At 44.0% G+C, this 24,097-nt stretch overlaps 1 protein-coding gene across 2 annotated transcripts; it reads left to right on the top strand.

The window, feature by feature from the left end:
* The first annotated feature begins 300 nt into the window (after positions 1–300).
* On the top strand, positions 301–23,339 carry LOC124116459 (matrix metalloproteinase-9-like). Of its 2 annotated transcripts, none has more exons than XM_048401050.1 (10): positions 301–386; positions 5,486–5,594; positions 7,004–7,114; positions 11,787–11,893; positions 13,465–13,690; positions 13,807–13,962; positions 19,762–19,905; positions 20,902–21,065; positions 21,608–21,764; positions 22,599–23,339. In XM_048401050.1, exons 1-10 carry the CDS (start codon positions 378–380, stop codon positions 22,871–22,873), a joined length of 1,458 nt encoding a protein of 485 aa, XP_048257007.1. In that variant the 5' UTR covers positions 301–377; the 3' UTR covers positions 22,874–23,339. The 2 variants fall into 2 exon arrangements, with proteins under 2 accessions (XP_048257007.1, XP_048257006.1); XM_048401049.1 differs by lacking the exon at positions 301–386 and adding an exon at positions 4,568–4,682.
* The last annotated feature ends 758 nt before the right edge of the window (positions 23,340–24,097 follow it).

Raw genomic sequence — 24,097 nt, 5'->3', positions numbered from 1 at the left:
ATGACAAAGACGTTAAACCGCCAGTGTAGCTTACCACTTATTTAAGCTTCTGTTGGCTACAGCATTGTTGTAGCCGCATGTCAGAGACGGTTAAATGTCACTCTTTTGAAGTAAAGTAGGATTTGTTCATTTTGGTGTGTACAGGGTGATGTTTAGCTTTGATGTCAAGTGTGTCCGTCTGCCCTTAAAGGTTAGCACAGACACAATAACAAAACACCGAGTTGACCGAGGTTATCAGTCGATGGAGACAATGCATGGCTACTGGGATTATGACACCTACTGTACTCGCGTTTCTATTATTAGGCTATCATCATTTCCTACATGACCAAATAGAAGATGGCCATGCACATCGATTTGCACATTTGGGTCTACCGGACATGCCTGAGGTGAGTTTGTACACTAAGTTGTCATAGAGAGACGCACAATGCATCAGGCTTAGGCATATTGACCTTTCTTGACGAGGCATCATTAGCGCCACTTGATAAGGGTTGAACGTTAAAGACGATCTGATAAATTATTATAAGTTTACACGATATACGGCTTTTCCATTGGACGAGAGGTCGGTCACATGACCGCGAAACTGAAGTTCATAAGTGTATGAACGACACAATTTGACGTTCATACGTTTTTCACGAGACCGTGTTCTTGAAATGACGTAAACACTGACGGACTACTTCCACATTCCTGGGGAAACCCCTGGGAATTCCCTAGCACGAAAACATACATATGCGTTCTTTCTGATCATTTAGAACCTTTATTCTTGGTCTCAGCGTTTCAGTATACATTGAGAAATGTCAGAGAGCGTGACTGCATGATTGTTCACGAATATCATTGCCACGGCCCGTCCTAATGAACAAACGATGAAATGCACATCTAAACTATCGTAGTATCGACTCGATCCGTGCCTAGGCTGACATTGACCGTCTCCAGCAATCTATGAATTTACCTTAGTGTCTGTTTGACGCTTCTTTATTCACCTTTCAATGATCGGCCAGTTGATCAATGATGACTAACACATGTAACCGCCACAGGTTCATTAACAACTTCGGAAATCTCTCCCGTCACGTTTATCGTGTCGGCCATTTAGACGTTTTGTACTTGCTGTAAATGTATTACGACGCGCTGTCATTGTGACTGACTTACTGAGGTAGTTCTTTACAGACCTTCCTCATCTAATGAGGATATGATTTGAACACATGTGCTGCGTAAGATGTTTCTGAAATTCAAGTTGTGCATCCATACGCCCATGTCACCTCTCTTTTTGAGGAACTATTTTACTCCGCGATCTGGCTTGTTGTTGTATGGCTGTCAGTGTAAACATGAAGTCACGCGTACTAAATAAAAATGTGTTTAGATCTTGGCCTACATCCTTTGAGGTAAGAAATTGTGATAATTTTTTTTATAAGAATTGACTTTTACTTTGTGTGAACTCACACAAAGTGAAGGTCAATTCTTAAATGATTGGGGTCGAATTATTACAGGCATTATCGCGTAATATATCGTCATCCCCGTCGTTTCGAATGACTGATAACGCGATATCCACTTTGTTAATTATTAACCAATTGGGTGAGATAATGCGTACTAGGAGATATCGCTGCAATAAAATTGCACCATAATGCTTTGCAAACCATTGTGATGCCATCGCTTTCCATGACGTCACAATCTACTGAATGTGGTCATCAGTACATTTTACACTGAAGACAGCTTATAACTAATTACAACTGAAAGGGTTAGGACAATGCTTTTACATGATAAATAGAAAGAAATGGAGGACATTTCATGTGTCACGATAATATCATGTTTCTCTCCTCGAGTGACGGGGGAAAGGAGATATTTTCACGAGTGGAGAAGCCACGAGTGAAAATATCTCCTTTTTCCCTGTCACGAGATGAGAGAAACATGATATTTCACGAGACACACGGACTATCCTATATATAAGATACTTTTTGTGTCGTTCTACAGAAACATTAAATTATTTCATTACAATTGTAAAACCTTGAAACGTAAATTCTCCCTACCTTAGGGTTCACCACCTCTTGTATTTGCGACTTAAAAGTAGTTTCGTGTTTGCACAATCTTAAAAACATAAACAAAAGTATCACAAAATATAAAGGGTCATGAAAATTCTTTAACATACAGTTCGGTATGATTTTATACAAAATCAACTTTAACAAAAAATATTCTTGAAAACTAGAAGACCGTTGTTGGAAGCGAAAGAATACACGCTGGTTAAGTAACCAACATGGCGCTTTGCGAAACGAATAGTCTCGATTGAAGAGTTCAATCAGAAATTTACAGTTTTATAACGTTCATAACATTTTCGAGAGAATAACAAACGTCAAGAAGTGATATTAACTCGATAAATGATCGTCTGCCATTATTTGACTTGTCAATGCGGAACTAACGTTAAAAGAACTTCAATAGATTGTGTACGGGCGTGACACTTACGATAAAGGGAGACAATTTAAGGGGAGGCAACTCTTGTACTCAGTCTTTCACACTGAAGTATATAAGTAAAGCCTCGGAGTCTTGAACATTTATGGACTTGTTTAGATATATATGTTATGAATAGACACTATATATCTTGACAAAATTGTTTCAAATATATGAAATGTGTTTTTTGTTATATTTAAGAAATAATCGACGTGTGGGAGTTGTTTATCGAACACTTCAGGGAGAATAATCTAGACCAAATGTATCGTACTGCGCCCCTCGTGATTTATTCTCCCTGCGGTGTTTCATTGTTCTATTGTATCATAAACAACTCCCACTCGTTTATTTCTTAAATATACCAAAAAAACACATTTCATCAGCAAACGACAACAACAAGAGGTAAGCCTTTGAATACCACGATATCGTAATGAGTATAAACAGATCGACTTAATTATACCTCTCACAGTGGGGCAGGGGTGGCCCAATCGTCTCGAGTCGCTGTGCCGAGTTGCGTCCCTTGGGCACGCCAGAAACCTATGAATGTGGGTTCGAATCCCGGTTCGCCGCGATTATGTTTCTAGGTTTGTTAGCACCATACCCGTGCTCGTGGGTTTCACCGAAGTGGTAAACGTCTGAGACCTGCATCACTTCGGGCTTTCCTCCCACATTAAGCTGACACGTCTCGATATAACTGGAATACTGTTAAAATCCGCGTTAAACCCTACTCACTCACTCACTATACCTCTCACTGTAACACCCACGAAATCAACAGTATGAGACACATTCAAATGAGATAGGTCAGGTCAACCGTTGAAGATTTAAAACATTCCAATGCTATCACATGAACATGGTCAGTAGAATGTAAATAAGCATTGTTACGTTTATATTAACCATACCCACGTTATGTGTTGAAAGTAACTCGACATTGTCTAACTGAAAAGCGAATCCATTATCCGTTCGACCTTTTTAGATAAACCTCAACAATGGATAAAGCAAGGCCACGTGTGTAAAGTTCAAACTAACTTTAGGAATACCGACACCTTTACTAAGTGTTCAGTAAATTGTGGAGATTGTTGTGTCACCTTTCAACTCAAGCCTAGGTGATATTTAAAAATGCTTACTCATCTTAGTCAGGGAGTACCCAGTTTGGCTATCTGTGACAGAAAACGGAGAGGCACAAAGGAAAATCTCATAATTTTGACACCGGGTGTTTGTGTAGTAGTAATAATAATTAGTGGTATTATACGACCAGCTCCACCTTGTGTCAGTATTGTTAGTTATTATTATTATTGTTGTTGTTATTATTATTTTTATTTTTATTATTATTATTGTTGTTGTTGTTGTTGTTGCTGCTCTTCTTCTTATTGTTGCTGTTGTTGTTGCTCTTATTATTATTATTGTTGTTCTTCTTCTTATTATTATTATTGTTGTTGTTGTTGTTGTTGTTGCTCTTATTATTATTATTGTTTTTGTTATTATCATTATTATTATTTATGTAATTAAATAATAAGAAGAAGAATGATAATAATAATTATAGCAGCAATAACAACTACTACTACTTGTAGTACTATGAATACTAGTATCATTGTTATGAGATAATAAATGCATATCACGTCATAAAAATAAGCCAACCAAGTAAAATAATTCGAATCGTTGGTTTCAAAAGGTTGCAGGGGTTTTTAATGCATTCATTTATCACACCAGTAACGAGGAAAATGATTATGGCTGATCAGCAGAATCCGTGACGTATAGTACCCAGGTGGACGTAAGGTGCTGGAAGAGAAGGGAATACAGTTCTCACAACCATTTACAATGTGTCCGGACAAAACTCGGGCTTGCTCTGAGTATCAACACAGTTGAACGAAACCAGCTTTAAAGCGATAGATTGTCATTCCTTGTGGGTAAAGTCACCGCGTAACGGTTTAATTGGCCCCTTGTATTTGATTATAGATGTACGGTACTTCCGTTGAGAGCTAATGATGAACAGAACACACATACCAGTGAATAAGTGGGTTTACTTTGTACGAAGTAATTGTCAATTTGAGTTAAAGAAAAGAAACGCTCATCCTTTAGTTTGGCCGAAGTAAACATTTACCATCTCTCGCATAACGGTTCATTTTCAGGAGAAAAACACGACGGCAAAGATGTCGCATAACAGTTTGCTCCTTTTGGGGATATTTATGTGTTTTTCGATATATGACATAAACACAGAAATTAGCATAACCGCAGCGGATTATTTTCGAGTAGTGGTGAGTTATTTCCTTATAGCAATCTGTCGGTAAATACTTCACATGGATCAATTTACTGAGCGTGAATAATGTTTAATTTCTGTTTGTGAAATGTTCGTAAATGCTTCCCTGATATTGCCAGTATTGTCAGACAGTAATGACTGTTTAGTTTTTAACGATTTAATGCACAGTATGCTACTTCCCCGATAATTGCATGTCACTGCAAAAACTGCAGCTGTTACTTGTATTTTTGTTCGAGTATTGTTCATGTTCCCGTGGCAAGGGTGTTTAACTTTAAAAGTCCAGTTTCCACCCTTGCCGAACTAGGCTGGAATTATAGAGTTATATTTTGGCTGGACTAACGAGTTGCGCAACGAAATCGACATCCGTTTTACAAAGAATGTGTACCGACAACTCGGCGTCAGCAGCTATTTTCCAAATCGTTTCATGTTTTTAATCATTGTGCTCACGTGCTTTGATGTACGTAGCATTTTATCTCAATATAGATTTTGATTATCGATCAGATCGTATTGACTGGGCGCCGCCATTTTGTTTGAAGCAAATGCAGGTTATATGAGGGTAGTATCTGATTGGTCAACGGGAGGGACATAACTCGTAATAGCCACTGGTGGCGCTACGATCGAGCCTAGAAATTCCAGCCTGGTTCGGCAAGGATGGAAACTGGACTTTCACTTTAAGTCAGTTACATGTAACTCCCTTGCCTTGCCAGTCTTAAAGTGTCCATGATATTCCGTGTCTGTAAAAACTCATATTTGTATTTGTTGAATAAAGGTGAACAATTTTCCCTTTTCTATTTCGCCAAGAACTACCTCTATCACTATGGTTACCTGATGACACAGTTTCCATGGCTTCCTGGTTCATTCCATGATGCCATAGCAGAGTTTCAGCGACGCGCGCATCTTCAGCTTACAGGTAAGTAATGTATATATAACTGATACACATAAGGGTACAATAACTCTCTGATAGTTGCACTTTACTAATTCTCAAAGCTGGTTGGATAGGCGATCTAATCTGACGTCACATTGTTCATGACGTCATAAATTCGTAACGTTACGTCATTGGAACAATAAATTCAATGACGAGTTTTTAATAGTCTAGCTCTAAAACTTACATGGGTAAGATATGGAAAACCTACATGACAGACAGACAGACAAATTTATTCGGTACTCCAGGACACCGGCCCATGGATAATACAATGGAAATATACTGTACATGTATATATATCTGCATGCTGAGTAGATTTAATAATGATTTACCGTTTAACGCTGTGTTTCCGTTCGATGTTCATGACTTGGGAGAGAAGTTTACCTAAGCCTTTTATAATTTGTTCGTTTTCTGCTGACATAAGTCTTATAAAATTCTCAATAGAGGTAGGGGTAACGAGACATGTAGGAACATGTAGGAAAACATACATGAATCTTAGAATGACCGCATTTCTTGAATATCTCGAATTATCATCGGTAAGGCTGACTAAATAAAGAGACAAAACCATTTAAATATTTCTTAAGAAATCTCTGCCGAAAGAAGAGTCAAGTGTGCGATTCCGACTTTGTCATGGCTATGTGTTTATGAATCACTATCAAACAGTGATGATACCAGGTGTTCGCGAAAAGGTGAACGTATCCAGCCACCCGTGGCACATGCGAAGGCATGTCAATTGTTCCCCTAGAAATGTCCTCCACATGTCTACCATAAAACTTTTGGAAAGCTTTACTGAGGCATTGTGTCCTTAATCAAACAACTTCTGATCGAGAGTCGTATGACGCTCTTTGAAATCGTGGTATGCATGCTCGGTTGTACCTTAAAAGGTGTGACATGTAGATACCAAGGTCTGGAGCTGCAGGAATATTGCTCGACAGAAAGGGAAAGCTGATAATTGGAAAGTTGAAGTTATCCCTCTTGTCATGAAGTAGGGAGAGTTTTGTAACTTTGAATATTCATGCAAAGATCTAACTATGAAACAGATTTGGAGGGCTCACTGGTTTCTTTTATATCTGGTTCATTTGGGTAAATCAAGGGAAGGGAATTCGTAATGTCCCCTAGTTATGTGCGTGTATTATATATTCAAAGCAGGATAAAGAATATTCATATATCGTTTAATCCTTTGCAATGATAATATTGCATGGAATATACGACCCACCCCACCCCCATTCCCGACCCCACCCCATCCCATCCCCACCCCTAGCCCCCTTGGTCCTACGGGCCTGCAGTGGAAGCTAGGAACCAAGACATTAGTTATTATGACTATGTGACTATCTGTCTGACTGTCACGCTTTTGTTGGGTCCGGGTCGACTGACGAGGTTTCAATGCCTTGTTGCAGGTCGTCTCAATCCGGAAACCCTCAACATGATAAACCGGAAGCGGTGTGGCGTGCCCGACATAATCCGGTTCGTTGTGACATCATCGAGAATAAAGCGCTATGTCCTAGATGGTACGTATAGAATTTTCTTTTCTTCATATTAATATAACGCAATCTCGTATATATGTGACGTACAAATGACCTCTTGGATATCGTCTCTCAACAAACATGGGGCACGGGTGGGACAGTCGTCTCGGTGCTGCAATTCGCTGTACCGAGTTGCGCCTTTAGCCACCACACAAAACTATGATTGTGGGCCCGAATCCCTGTTCGCTCTGATTATGTTTCTAGGTTTGTCAGCACCCTGCCCGTGCTTGTTGGTTTCACCAAAGCTGTAAACATCTAAGACCATCAATTTCCTCCCACATTAAGTTGACACGCGATTATATAACTGGAATACTCTTAAAAAAGTAAAAGTTGTATTAAACACAACCCACTCACTCACTTAAAAATTAGTGATGGATGGTATAGATGTTTTACTATCATGGATGGTATAGATGTTGACTATCAAGAATGGTATATATGGTTGACTGTCATGGATGGTACAGATGGTTGACTGTCATGGATGGTATAGATTGTTGACTATCATGGATATTATAGATAGTGGACCAGCAGAGATGGTATAGATATGGTTGACCATCAATGGTCGGTATACATGGTTGACTATCATGGATGGTATAGATGGTTGACTATCATGGATGGTACAGATGGTTGACTATCATGGATGGTATAGATGGTTGACTATCGTGGGTGGTGTAGATGGTTGACTAATATGGATGGTATAGATGGTTGACTATCATGGATGGTGTAGATGGTTGACTATCATGGATGGTATAGATGGTTGACCATCGTGGATGGTGTAGATGGTTGACTATCATGGATGGTATAGATGGTTGACTTTCATGGATGATATAGATGGTTGACCATCGTGGATGGTATAGATGGTTGACTATCGTGGATGGTATAGATGGTTGACCATCGTGGATGGTATAGATGGTTGACTATCATGGATGGTATAGATGGTTGACTATCATGGATGGTGTAGATGGTTGACTATCATGGATGGTATAGATGGTTGACTATCATGGATGGTATAGATGGTTGACTATCATGGATGGTATAGATGTTTGACTATCATGGATGGTGTAGATGGTTGACTATCGTGGATGGTATAGATGGTTGACCATCGTGGATGGTGTAGATGGTTGACCATAATGGATGGTATAGATGGTTGACTATCATGGATGGTATAGATGGTTGACCATCGTGGATGGTATAGATGGTTGACTATCATGGATGGTGTAGATGGTTGACCTTAATGGATGGTATAGATGGTTGACTATCATGGATGGTATAGATAGTGGACCAGCAGAGATGGTATAGATATGGTTGACCATCAATGGGTGGTATACATGGTTGACTACCATGGATGGTATAGATGGTTGACCATCGTGGATGGTGTAGATGGTTGACCATAATGGATGGTATAGATGGTTGACTATCATGGATGGTGTAGATGGTTGACTATCATAGATGGTGTAGATGGTTGACTATCATGGATGGTGTAGATGGTTGACTATCATGGATGGTATAGATGGTTGACTATCATGGATGGTGTAGATGGTTGACTATCGTGGATGGTATAGATGGTTGACCATCGTGGATGGTGTAGATGGTTGACCATAATGGATGGTATAGATGGTTGACTGTCATGGATGGTATAGATGTTTGACTATCATGGATGGTGTAGATGGTTGACCATCGTGGATGGTGTAGATGGTTGACCATAATGGATGGTATAGATGGTTGACTGTCATGGATGGTATAGATGTTTGACTATCATGGATGGTGTAGATGGTTGACCATCGTGGATGGTGTAGATGGTTGACCATAATGGATGGTATAGATGGTTGACTATCATGGATGGTGTAGATGGTTGACTATCATGGATGGTGTAGATGGTTGACCATCGTGGATTGTGTAGATGGTTGACTGTCATGGATGGTATAGATGGTTGACCATCGTGGATGGTGTAGATGGTTGACTATCATGGATGGTATAGATGGTTGACTATCATGGATATTATAGATAGTGGACCAGCAGAGATGGTATAGATATGGTTGACCATCAATGGTCGGTATACATGGTTGACTATCATGGATGGTATAGATGGTTGACTATCATGGATGGTATAGATGGTTGACTATCATGGATGGTGTAGATGGTTGACTATCATAGATGGTATAGATGGTTGACTGTCATGGATGGTGTAGATGGTTGACTATCATAGATGGTATAGATGGTTGACTATCATAGATGGTGTAGATGGTTGACTGTCATGGATGGTGTAGATGGTTGACTATCATAGATGGTGTAGATGGTTGACTTTCATAGATGGTATAGATGGTTGACTATCATAGATGGTGTAGATGGTTGACTGTCATGGATGGTGTAGATGGTTGACTGTCATAGATGGTGTAGATGGTTGACTGTCATAGATGGTATAGATGGTTGACTATCATGGATGGTGTAGATGGTTGACTGTCATGGATGGTGTAGATGGTTGACTGTCATGGATGGTGTAGATGGTTGACTATCATGGATGGTGTAGATGGTTGACTTTCATAGATGGTATAGATGGTTGACTATCATAGATGGTGTAGATGGTTGACTGTCATAGATGGTGTAGATGGTTGACTGTCACAGATGGTGTAGATGGTTGACCATCACGGTCCACTCTGAGCAGTAACCTGGCTGACTGTGCATCATCGTACCCTGAAATCACGGGTCAGTGCCGTAGACAGTCATCCGTACTGACCACAAGATATTCTACTACTTGATACAATCTTGACGCAGGGTAATAAAGCAATGTGTCCTCTCGGCCCCCCTTCAAGGGCAACATCGCGTCCTCGGTTTGTGCGACCTCGACCTTTCGTAAACACACAAATATGTTGAAAGTGCGGAAATGCCATGACCCATCAAATGTCGCGTTCTTGTATCCTCGTGTTTTCACACTTTCTTCATCCTCTCAGTCACATGACAAAGTACATAACAGTACTCCATAGATACGTATACACATCTTTAAGTCAAACTCGTCATTAGAGTGAGTGAGTGAGTATGGTTTTACGCCGCTTTTAGCAATATTCCAGCAATATCACGGCGGGGGACACCAGAAATGGGCTTCACACATTGTACCCATGTCGGGAATCGAACCCGGGTCTTCGGCGTGACGAGCGAACGCTTTAACCACTAGGCTACCCAACCGCCCCACTCGTCATTAGAAATGGCGGTATAATGTAATAATGTACCTAACTTGTTGACCTTAATTGTCGAGTAGAAGGAGTGGTCGTATAAATCGTCGGCCTATTACTGTCATTAGTGAGTGCATGAGTGAATGTTGTCTAATGCCGTAGTCAACTATAACACATCTGGAAATAATCGAATCTGGACCAGACAAACCAGAACGGAAAGTATAACAAGTTACATAGGCAGTATTGCAACCATACAGAGATCTAGTGAACAGCGGGAGAACAGCAGATTCCCGTGAAGATCCGGGTTAGAATTGGTCTTTAGCAAGCCATGTTGGTCGCATGGGGCGTCTCACGGGATCGGGTGGTCAGGCTCGCTGACTTGGTTGATGCATGTCATCATATCCCAATTGCGTAGATCGATACTCATAATGTCAATCACTGGATTGTCTGATCCAGACTCTTGTTTATAGATCGCCACCATATGTGCAGCGTTAAACAACATTGAGTGAGTGAGTTGGGTTTAACGCCGATTTTAACAGTATTCCAGTTATATCATGGCGTGTGAGCCAGAAGTGATGCAAGTCTTCGACGTTTACCACTTCGGTAAAACCCACGAGCACGGGTATGGTGCTGACAAACCTAGAAACATAATCGGGGTGAACCGGAATTCGAACCCGCAATCATAGGTTTCTGGCGTGCTCAAGGGACGCAACTCTGCACAGCGAATTGCGGCGCCTTAGACGACTGGGCCACCCGTGCCCCCGTTAAACAACAAACAAACAAACAAACAAATAGAGTGAGCATGGTTTTACGCCGCTTTTAGAAGTATTCCAGAAATATCACGGCGGGAGACACCAGAAATTGGCTTCACACATTGTACCCATGTCGGGAATCGTACCCGGGTCTTCGGCGTGACGAGCGAAGGTTATAACCACTAGGCAATCCCACCGCCCCTAGCACGATGGAGAGACAGTATTTGAGGTAGATGAGGTTGCAGTTATAGTAGTTGGAGACGTGATAGCACAGACAGTAGCAGATTGATTGAGTGAGTGAGTGTGATTGTACTCCGCTTTTAGCAATATTCATCAGCAATATATCGAACGGGGACACCAAAACATGGATGTTGGGAATTGAGCCAGAATCTTCGGCGTGACGAGCCAACGCCTTAACTACACGCCCCAGGAAAGTAGTACACATAAAGACATGAAAAAACTGCTCGATAACCAGCAATTATTGAATTATTTTATGTCACATTGCCTTTTAAGCTTTTTCTTTTTTTTCGTATGTTTTTTTTTTTTACATATTGTTAATTCCAGAATACGTCTATGACCGCAAATCACCTCATCACCGCAAATCTCTATACTTCATGATTCACTTATATCGGAGCTGCATTGTGAAGTACGTCACAATAAACATATGTTTATGTTAAAGCAATCAGTGTGTGATGTAGATGATGTAATACCTATTAATAACGTCCGTAAACATTGCCATAGATACTCGATGGAAGCATACAAACCTGACGTACTGCGTGAGAACATACCCGCTCGCACCCGACACAACACATTCCGGAGTTGACCGGGTGCTGGCCAAAGCGTTTAAGGTAATACGTCTTGTATGTTTAAGGTAATACGTCTTGCATGTTTAAGGTCAAGCGTATTGCATGTTTAAGGTAAAGCGTATTACATGTTTAAGGTAAAGCGTATGGCAAGTTTAAGGTAAAGCGTATTGCACGTTTAAGGTAAAGCATATTGTATGTTTAAGGTCAAGCGTATTGCATGTTTAAGTTAAAAGGTATTGCATGGTTAAGCTAAAGCGTATTGCGTGTTTAAGGGAAAGCGTATTGCATGTTTAAGGTAAAGCGTATTGCATGTTGAAGGTAAAGCATATTGCATATTTAAGGTAAAGCATATTGCATGTTTAAGGTATAACGTCTTGCATGTTTAAGTTCCAGCGTATTGCATATTTAAGGTAAAGCCTATTGCATATTAAAGGTAAAGTGGTTTGCATGTTTAAGGTAAAATGTCTTGCATGTTTAAGTTCAAGCGTATTGCATGGTTAAGGTAAAGCGTATTGCAAGTTTAAGGTAAAGCGTATTGCAAGTTAAAGGTTGTACATCTTGCATGCCTATGTGGTGTCTACGTAAATTATCGAGTGCGTGAGTTTGGTTTCGGTGTGTGAATGTCGTTTAACGCCGTAGTAAAGCCAATATGCTTGAATATGGGCGAGTAAAAGCAGTGGCTAAAGCATGAGCATCGATCCATGTAATTGAGTCTGACGATCGCGATAAGTCGCAATAAACCCAGCAAATGGGTTTGACCACCCGATCTAGCTTCGTCGACGCATGTTTCAAACACAGGTCATGGGAAGCGATTCTACACTGGGGCAAGGTTACTGTAGTTCAGTTATATCGAAGCTCGAACTGATACAGGTCGTAGACGTCTTCCACAGTGGAGAAACCCACGAGCATGGGCATGGTTCTGACAAACCTGGAAACATTTTTAGGCCGAACCTGGAATGAAACCCACGACCAAGGTTTTCTTGCTCTGCTGAAGCTTAAAACGACTTGGCCACCATGCCGCCCAATAGCTGACATTTGTCATTTGGACTGTCTTTATTATTTTAAGTTTTCCATCCAGATTTAAAAGCAGAAAGAGAGGGAGCAGTTTTCAGGGTCAGTGGGAGGGAATTCAGAGATGCAGCTGATGAAGTGAAAGCGTTTTAGTTGACATTTGATAGACATGAACATCAAGGAGAAGTTGATCGGTTGAACGACGTTGGTTCGCAGGACCATATTTTGAAGTCAGGTCTTGAAGATTTGCAGGACCAATACGCTTTACTGACTCATATGTTGGAGACAGAAGTTTGAAGTCTATCAATGACAACGCTTATCATGAAAAGCTCTACAAAGCGTTCGCAGCGTTACAACAGTCTTCAAACTAAACTGCATCTAGAAATTTGATATCATTAGTAACACCATGATAGGCAAGGCAGGGAAGATCAGAACGAACAAGATTCGTTTTGTTGTGGTCCAGTGTTATATTTATCTCACCCAGAGCATTTATTTATTTCTCTCACATCATTATCATCTATGCATAATCATTGTTTCTGTCAAAATGCTACTTACGCGTTCACTGTCTAATGAGTGGGTGTATATCTACCTGTCTACTATAGATATGGTCCGACGTCAGTTCTCTGACCTTCACCCAACTGCCCCACTGTAACGTCGACATCGTCATCCAGTTCAACAGCGGTTACCATGGAGACAGGGCACCATTTGACGGAAAAGGAAACACTTTGGCGCATGCGTACTTCCCAGGTGACAGCAGACGTGGTCTCAACGGCGATGTCCACTTTGACGATGACGAGCCGTGGACGACCGAGGGAAACATACCAAACAGTAGGTGGAATATCAGACGAATGCTCACTGTGTCAACATATACCGGATCGAGCAGTTTTTTCGCCGAAAGAATCCATTACTTATCCATGAAATGTTTGTACAATTTCTATCTTCAGGAGAGGACATATTCTGTGTTGGCGTCCATGAGATTGGGCACAGTCTCGGTCTACAACATTCCAGGGAGAAGGGCGCCATCATGTGGCCATGGGTGCGACAGTGTACAGACAGTCCGCTCACACAGGACGACATCAGGGGTATCCAAGCTCTCTACGGTGAGTATCCAGCTACCAGGGGCATTCACACTCTCTACGGTGACTGTCTAGCTATCAGGGGTATACAAGCTCTCTATGGTGACTGTGCAGCTACCAGGGGCATCCAAGCTCTCTACGGTGAATATCCAGCTACCAGGGGTATCCAAGCTCTCTACAGTGAGTATCCAGCTATCACGGGTATCCAAGCTCTCTATGGTGAGAGTACAGCTAGCAGGAGTATCCAAGCTCTCTACGGCGAGTGTCCAGCTATCAGGGGCATTCAGGCTCTCTACGGTGAGAGTATACAGACATCAGGGGTATCCAAGCTCTCTACGGTGAGTGTACAGCTACCAGGGGCATTCAGGCTCTCTATGGTGAGAGTATACAGACATCAGGGGTATCCAAGCTCTCTACGGTGAGTGTACAGCTACCAGGGGCATTCAGGCTCTCTACGGTGAGAGTATACAGACATCAGGGGTATCCAAGCTCTCTACGATGAGTGTACAGCTACCAGGGTTATTCAGACTCTCTACGGTGAGTGTCCAGCTATCAGGGGTATCCAAGCTCTCTACGGTGAGTGTACAGCTATCAGGGGTATCCAAGCTCTCTACGGTGAGTGTACAGGTACCAGGGGCATTCAGGCTCTCTACGGTGAGTGTACAGCTACCAGGGGCATTCAGGCTCTCCACGGTGAGTGTACAGCTACCAGGGACATTCAGGCTCTCTATGGTGAGTGTACAGCTACCAGGGGCATTCAGGCTCTCTATGGTGATTGTACAGCTACCAGGGGCATTCAGTCTCTCTACGGTGAGTGTACAGCTACCAGGGGCATTCAGACTCTCTACGGTGAGTGTACAGCTACCAGGGGTATCCAAGCTCTCTACGGTGAGTGTACAGCTAGCAGGGGTATCCAAGCTCTCTACGGCGAGTGTCCAGCTATCAGGGGCATTCAGGCTCTCTATGGTGAGAGTATACAGACATCAGGGGTATTCAGCTCTCTACGGTGAGTGTACAGCTACCAGGGGCATTCGGGCTCTCTACGGTGAGTGTACAGCTACCAGGGGCATTCAGGCTCTCTATGGTGATTGTACAGCTATCAGGGGTATCCAAGCTCTCTATGGAGAGTGTACAGCTATCAGGGGTATCCAAGCTCTCTATGGTGAGTGTACAGCTACCAGGGGCATTCAGACTCTCTACGGTGAGTGTACAGCTACCAGGGGCATTCAGTCTCTCTACGGTGGGTGTACAGCTACCAGGGGCATTCAGACTCTCTACGGTGAGTGTACAGCTACAAGGGGCATGCAGTCTCTCTATGGTGAGAGTACAGCTAGCAGGGGTATCCAAGCTCTCTACGGCGAGTGTCCAGCTATCAGGGGCATTCAGGCTCTCTATGGTGAGAGTATACAGACATCAGGGGTATCCAAGCTCTCTACGGTGAGTGTACAGCTACCAGGGGCATTCAGGCTCTCTACGGTGAGTGTACAGCTATCAGGGATATCCAAGCTCTCTACGGTGAGTGTACAGGAACCAGGGGCATTCAGGCTCTCTACGGTGAGTGTACAGCTACCAGGGGCATTCAGGCTCTCTACGGTGAGTGTACAGCTACCAGGGGCATTCAGGCTCTCGACGGTGAGTGTACAGCTACCAGGGGCATTCAGGCTCTCGACGGTGAGTGTACAGCTATCAGGGGTATCCAAGCTCTCTATGGTGAGTGTCCAGCTATCAGGGGTATCCAAGCTCTCTACGGTGAGTGTACAGCTACCAGGGGCATTCAGGCTCTCTATGGTGAGTGTACAGCTATCAGGGGCATTCAGGCTCTCTACGGTGAGTGTACACCTATCAGGGGTATCCAAGCTCTCTACGGTGAGTGTACAGCTATCAGGGGTATTCAGGCTCTCTATGGTGAGTGTCCAGCTATCAGGGGTATCCAAGCTCTCTACGGTAAGAGTGTACAGACGCCAGGGGCATTCAGACACTCTACGGTGAGTGTACAGCTACCAGGGGCATTCAGACTCTCTACGGTGAGTGTACAGCTACCAGGGGTATCCAAACTCTCTACGGTGAGTGTACAGCTACCAGGGGTATCCAAACTCTCTACGGTGAGTGTACAGCTACCAGGGGCATTCAGGCTCTCTATGGTGAGTGTACAGCTATCAGGGGCATTCAGGCTCTCTACGGTGAGAGTACAGCTATCAGGGGTATCCAAGCTCTCTATGGTGTGTGTACAGCTACCAGGGGCATTCAGGCTCTCTACGGTGAGTGTACAGCTACCAGGGGCATTCAGGCCCTCTATGGTGAGTGTACAGCTATCAGGGGCATTCAGGCTCTCTACGGTGAGTGTACAGCTACCAGGGGTATCCAAGCTCTCTACGGTGAGTGTACAGCTACCAGGGGCATTCAGACTCTCGACGGTGAGTGTACAGCTATCAGGGGCATTCAGGCTCTCTACGGTGAGTGTACAGCTACCAGGGGCATTCAGACTCTCGACGGTGAGTGTACAGCTATCAGGGGCATTCAGGCTCTCTACGATGAGTGTACAGCTATCAGGGGCATTCAGACTCTCTACGGTGTGTGTACAGCTATCAGGGGCATTCAGGCTCTCTACGGTGAGTGTACAGCTATCAGGGGTATCCAAGCTCTCTATGGTGAGTGTACAGCTACCAGGGGCATTCAGGCTCTCTACGGTGAGTGTACAGCTACCAGGGGCATTCAGGCCCTCTATGGTGAGTGTACAAACACCAGGGGCATTCAGGCTCTCTACGGTGAGTGTACAGCTATCAGGGGCATTCAGGCTCTCTACGGTGAGTGTACAGCTACCAGGGGTATCCAAGCCTTCTACGGTGAGTGTACAGCTACCAGGGGCATTCAGACTCTCGACGGTGAGTGTACAGCTATCAGGGGCATTCAGGCTCTCTACGGTGAGTGTACAGCTACCAGGGGTATCCAAGCTCTCTACGGTGAGTGTACACACACCAGGGGCATTCAGACTCTCGACGGTGAGTGTACAGCTACCAGGGACTTTCAGACTCTCTACGTTGAGTGTACAGCTACCAGGGGCATTCAGACTCTCTACGGTGAGTGTACAGCTACCAGGGGCATTCAGACTCTCTACGGTGTGTGTACAGCTACCAGGGGCATTCAGTCTCTCTACGGTGAGTGTACAGCTACCAGGGGCATTCAGACTCTCTACGGTGAGTGTACAGCTACCAGGGGTATCCAAACTCTCTACGGTGAGTGTACAGCTACCAGGGTAATCCAAACTCTCTACGGTGAGTGTACAGCTACCAGGGGCATTCAGACTCTCTACGGTGAGTGTACAGCTACCAGGGGTATGCAAACTCTCTACGGTGAGTGTACAGCTACCAGGGTAATCAAAACTCTCTACGGTGAGTGTACAGCTACCAGGTGCATTCAGACTCTCTACGGTGAGCGTACAGCTACCAGGGGTGTCCAAACTCTCTACGGTGAGTGTACAGGTACCAGGGGTATCCAAACTCTCTACGGTGAGTGTACAGCTACCAGGGTAATCCAAACTCTCTACGGTGAGTGTACAGCTACCAGGGGCATTCAGACTCTCTACGGTGAGTGTACAGCTACCAGGGGTATCCAAACTCTCTACGGTGAGTGTACAGCTACCAGGGTAATCCAAACTCTCTACGGTGAGTGTACAGCTACCAGGGGCATTCAGACTCTCTACGGTGAGTGTACAGCTACCAGGGGTATCCAAACTCTCTACGGTGAGTGTACAGCTACCAGGGGTATCCAAACTCTCTACGGTGAGTGTACAGCTACCAGGGTAATCCAAACTCTCTACGGTGAGTGTACAGCTACCAGGGGCATTCAGACTCTCTACGGTGAGTGTACACCTACCAGGGGTATCCTAACTCTCTACGGTGAGTGTACAGCTACCAGGGGCATTCAGACTCTCTACGGTGAGTGTACAGCTACCAGGGGTATCCAAACTCTCTACGGTGAGTGTACAGCTACCGGGTAATCCAAACTCTCGACGGTGAGTGTACAGCTACCAGGGGCTTTCAGACTCTCTACGGTGAGTGTACAGCTACCAGGGGTATTCAGTCTCTCTGCGGTGAGTGTACAGCTACCAGGGGTATCCAAACTCTCTACGGTGAGTGTACAGCTACCAGGGGTATTCAGACTCTCTACGGTGAGTGTACTGCTACCAGGGGTATTCAGGCTCTCTACGGTAAGTGTACAGCTCCCAGGGGCATTCAGGCTCTCTACGGTGAGTGTACAGCTACCAGGGGCATTCAGACTCTCTACGGTGAGTGTACAGCTACAAGGGGCATGCAGTCTCTCTACGGTGAGTGTACAGCTACCCTGGGTATTCAGACTCTCTACGGTAAGTGTACTGCTATCAGGGGTATTCAGGCTCTCTATGGTGAGTGTACAGCTACCAGGGGCATTTAGGCTCTCTACGGTGAGTGTACAGCTACCAGGGGCATTCAGGCTCTCTATGGTGAGTGTACAGCTATCAGGGGCATCCAGGCTCTCTATGGTGAGTGTCAAGCTACCAGGGGCATTCAGGCTGTCTACGGTGAGTGTACAGCTATCACGGGCATTCAGGCTCTCTATTGTGAGTGTCCAGCTACCAGGGGCATTCAGGCTCTCTACGGTGAGTGTACAGCTACCAGGGGCATTCAGGCTCTCTATTGTGAGTGTACAGCTACCAGGGGCATTCGGGCTCTCTATTGTGAGTGTACAGCTACCAGGGGCATTCAGACTCTCTACGGTGAGTGTACTGCTACCAGGGGTATTCAGGCTCTCTACGGTAAGTGTACAGCTCCCAGGGGCATTCAGGCTCTCTACGGTGAGTGTACAGCTACCAGGGGCATTCATGCTCTCTACGGTGAGTGTACAGCTACCAGGGGCATTCAGACTCTCTACGGTGAGTGTACAGCTACAAGGGGCATGCAGTCTCTCTACGGTGAGTGTACAGCTACCAGGGGTATTCAGACTCTCTACGGTAAGTGTACTGCTATCAGGCGTATTTAGGCTCTCTATGGTGAGTGTACAGCTACCAGGGGCATTCAGGCTCTCTACGGTGAGTGTACAGCTACCAGGGGCATTCAGGCTCTCTATGGTGAGTGTACAGCTATCAGGGGCATCCAGGCTCTCTATGGTGAGTGTACAGCTACCAGGGGCATTCAGGCTCTCTACGGTGAGTGTACAGCTATCAGGGGCATTCAGGCTCTCTATGGTGAGTGTCCAGCTACCAGGGGCATTCAGGCTCTCTACGGTGAGTGTACAGCTACCAGGGGCATTCAGGCTCTCTATTGTGAGTGTACAGCTACCAGGGGCATTCGGGCTCTCTATTGTGAGTGTACAGCTACCAGGGGCATTCGGGCTCTCTATTGTGAGTGTACAGCTATCAGGGGCATTCGGGCTCTCTATTGTGAGTGTACAGCTACCAGGGTCATTCAGGCTCTCTATGGTGAGTGTACAGCTACCAGGGACATTCAGGCTCTCTATGGTGTGTGTACAGCTACCAGGGGCATTCAGACTCTCTATAGTGAGTGTACAGCTATCAGGGGTATCCAAGCTCTCTACGGTGAGTGTACAGCTACCAGGAGTATCCAAGCTCTCAATGGTAAGAGTGTACAGACGCCAGGGGCATCCAGACTCTATATTGCGTGTGTGCCATGATTTTACAAAGGTAATTTCAGCACGAGGAGCTAATACTGCTACCTGATCTTGATTCCGTAGAATTAGTCTGAGGAACGTCTGCCTTTATCGCGTTGGATCCTTCTGACAAATTTTGGACATTGGCATTTTTAATTTACATATAACGAATGTCCGCAGGTCCCCCTCGCAGTATTGTCACGACAACCCCGTCTCCACCAGCACGTACAACTACGCCTACTGCATCCCTTGACCCTGACATCTGTAGCGGAAGGATCGACTCCGTCACTCTTGGAGCTGATGGGAAGATGTATGGTTTTAGAGGTAAATGCACTCATAGACATATACGGAGAACGATTTCGATAGCTAGAGTCATGGGGATCTATTGCACGTATAACGTGAACGGACGAAAATAGCAGACTTTGATTAATTCTCATTAACATCACACTGTTTCTGTACGGTTTGCGAGTAAATGCACCATTGTCAGAAACACAAATTATTATCATAGTGATCTCCATTCTTTTCAGTCCCTTAAATTAATAGATAACACCATAGTTACCGGTATATAGTATTTTGAAGATCCAGAGGGGTGTTGACACGCTGAAGGCATCAATTAAATAGCAGCGTCAAAAATAATGTCAATATAGCTTTGAACTGAGCTCGCTGACTTGGTTGATGTATATCATCGATCTCAATTGCGTGGATCGATGGTCATGATATTAATCATTGGATTGTCCGGTCCAGACTCGATTATTTACAGACCGCCGTCATATAGCTGGAATTTTGCTGTGCGGTGTTAAACAACAAACAAACAAATTGAATTGAGATCTTCTGTGGGACACAGAGGACTATTAAAGGGATCGGCCGATCAGGCTTTGTTCCCTGCTTGGCATCTTGCTCCGATGGTGTAATTAGTTGCTGTTTCTTTGAGCACTGGTTTGTCTGGTCCAACCGAGACCATTTAGAGAACACAGTGTTAACACTGGAATACTGCTGACTGCAGCCCTATACAACGATAACCCATTCACTGAGTTGAACTCTCGTACGTTTATCCTCAGGTTAGGATTATTTCCTTGGGATATCAAAGGGAATTTCTTCCCAGTTGTCACACAGTCGGACCGTGGGGTAGCCTAGTGGTAACAAACGTTCGCTCGTCATGCCAAAGACCCGAGTTCGATTCCCGGTACCACGTGTGAATCCCATTTATGGTGACCCCGCCGTCATATTGCTGAAATATTGTTATATGCTGCGTAAAACCATACTTACACACTCGCTCACATAGTGTCATCATTTTTTCAAATACATGTCCTGCTATTTCAGGTAACTATGTGTACCTGTTTGGGCGTCGCGGGGTTATCCCTGGTTACCCACGTGTCATCAGCTCTGTGTTCCCAGACGCCCCCTCATCAGTAGACACTACCATAACCCTAACCCTGGCGACAGGAGGGCGTGGCCCCAAGACAACATTCACCTATCTTTTTACGGTATGGACTTGACCAATGAATGTTAGGTTATGTAGTAGCTGGAATATTGCTGATTGTACCGAAATACAACATTCTCTCATCCACTCGTGGATAGCCTAGTGGTTAAAGCGTACACTTGTCACACCGAAGACACGGGTTCGATCCCCGACATGGGTACAATGTGTGAAGCGCATTTCTAGTGTCCCCCGCCGTGATATTGCTGGAATATTGGTAAAAGTGGCGCAAAACCATACTCACTCACTCACTCATCCACGCGTAGACTGATGTATATTTATTCAGGATACCTTTAGTATTTATAACATGCTTTTTAATGTTCTCTAATGTTTTCCAGTCCTTTACAAAATGTAAACCATGACGCCATCTATAACATTGGTTTTATTTCCGTTATATGTCTATAAAATTATCAATGCTAGAAATTAGGATACATGTTTGTAAATGCCTACGCATAAACATTAAATCTGTATTTTGGGCTAAAGGCCTTATAGCGAATACCTCTGTCTGTCTGTATGTCTGTCTGATGGAATCGTGCCTGTTGTCTCCAGGGTAACGTGAGCTACATCTACACATACGACGTTAGCCTGACCAGGTTCAGATTCTACAAGGGTCCTGTGTTATTCTCAGAGGTACTGCAGCTACCGACCAGGCGACTAGATGCCGCCTTCTACCTTGACAACGACAACACCTGCTACTTCACTCGAGGTATATTAATTCATTCATGTAAACTGCCGGGCAGAGGAAAGTATACACCCATGTTTGATGTGGCTAAAAATGAAACGATTACTTGATGGTGATGTATTTGATACAGGTGTCATAGTTGTGTTAGTCGACCTCAGGTTTGCCGCGTTGCGGCGACTGTTTTCAGACAAGTACGTTTTGACAGCGTTTTTATAATTTTTGGTCTAAATCGATTTTTCAAACGTATTCTTTTTTTGCCCGGTGGTCTAGTTTGGTCCTTGGTTTTATTATTTCAACATTTGCATTTAATGTTTGATCATTTGGTTCACGGGACCCCAAATCCTAAAAATCAAGAAAATGGAACATATGATTCCTGTTTAAATCTTCTCTGCCGAGCTAAAATACATGTACGTTCCTTCCATGCTTGATCCAGACAACAAAAGTGGAAAAAATACTTTCCATAATCACAAGAGAGCTCTGCTAAAAACAGAGACCCTTCTACGATTCTGAGTATTAGCGATACATGCATGCTCAATGAGCCGTACATGTACACGCAAAACTTGGGATTGTAGCCACGATGAGTACTGTTGGTAGCTTTGTTAGAGCTCCAAGTGTGTGGCTTTGTTTCCATGTAAATACTAATCACTCAGTGCGTGCGTGCCTGCGTGCGTGCGTGCCTGCGTGCGTGCGTCCATGCGTGTGTGTGTCTTGCTTTTTGTGCTAGTCCGGACTAATGCCGTTTTCATAGTGCTAGCCCACTGAGATAATGTGCCGTAGTTTAACATGAATACCCCCCTCAGACACAGTTTTCTGAATATATGTAATATGCATCTAATCTTTCAATTGATCCCTTCACAGGGAAAGTGTATTGGAAGATGACTATAGACAAGCAAGGCGGCAAAAGAATCAGTTCGGCCAGGAAACTGTCCAACCTCACCCAACTCCAAGGAATACCACCTTTCCGCACTGCTGTGCGCATGCGTAGTGATTTGAAGTATTTTTTCTACAACTCCACCTACTTCCGCCTTGAAGGTGAAGGTCGGAGGCGCCGCCTGGTGGGGCCTCTAGACACAGCTTACCGCTGGTTCCGGTGTAGGCGACCCAGCCTCTACCAGCTTCCTCTATTTCCTTAACGGGATCTAACTCCATGCTAAGTCTCGAATAGTTTAGTAGTGGGTTTTAAAAACGCGGAGCAAGACCTGATGCAGTGGTCTCCGTGCTCGGAATAAAGGTACGGCCAAACATTTAGTCCAGTGGAACCTTCTCATTCCTCGGAATTATGTTTTAACATCTATATAAATACTTATGGACATTAATATATATGTATAGCATTGATTCGTTAATTGGGACGATTCCATCGGGGATGGTATCGGTCGGATTAATGGAGTTGCATTGTACTCAAATGATGTATACATTAGGTTTGTTTTTACATTAAATGGCGTGTCTGTTTATAAGACAATACAGATGAATATCAAACACTATCATGGTCATGGAAAGCATGTTTAGTCTAATGACAGATAACCTGAGAATTGGGAATATGAAATGTACATGTTTTTTTAGGTTAGTTTGATATGATACATAGTCAATAAAACACATGAAACTTGAACGTATTTTAAACCTAATCAATAAACAGTATACAAAACATTTGTTTTAATACTCATACTCTCAGCCAACCGCCGCGTACGCCCCTTCTATTCGGTTTTCTGAGCAGTATTAGCGACAGACGTTTATGAAGGGAGGCGGCGGGGTAGCCCAGTGGGTAATGTGCGCCGGAGACCTGGTTCGATTCCCCTCTGTGCGCAACTTTCTTGGTTCCCCCAGCGTGGTATTGCTGTAATACTGCTTAAGAGTGGCGTAAAACAACGCACATCATTCACTTTGCTCAATATAGCCAGTAAAGCATATTTTGAAAACGTTTCCGTCTGGAGCCTTCCCAAACATGCTTCAACCAGAAGGTCATGGGGTCGAGCGACATATGTGTCACACCCTGGCCCTTCAGTCTATGAAAGTCTCAGGGTAGCCTTGGATGTGCTGGGATGACTACTACGGTAAACTACGGTTATAACGAACTCAAAGGGACCACTAACTTTAGTTTGTTATAACCGTAGTTCGTTATAAGCATATATACAGCATAACTATAGCAAATAGTCGGGACAAAAAATCGGTTCGTTATATCCGTCAGTTCGCTATAAGCGTGTTCGTTATAAACGTACTTTACTGTACTTATATGCACCCGGAACAATGTTCAGCACCGCTTGTAAACATGCATGTCCCATTAAATATAAGTTTAATAACACAGAGCCTATGAACACACAATGCCATTTAGAAAGTAGTCAGTTGTAACAACTGTTATATTT

The sequence above is a fragment of the Haliotis rufescens genome, unplaced genomic scaffold (assembly GCF_023055435.1).
Source record: "Haliotis rufescens isolate VD_foot unplaced genomic scaffold, xgHalRufe1.0.p SCAF_21, whole genome shotgun sequence".
Taxonomy (NCBI): domain Eukaryota; kingdom Metazoa; phylum Mollusca; class Gastropoda; order Lepetellida; family Haliotidae; genus Haliotis; species Haliotis rufescens.
This window is presented reverse-complemented; position numbering and strand designations above follow the sequence as displayed.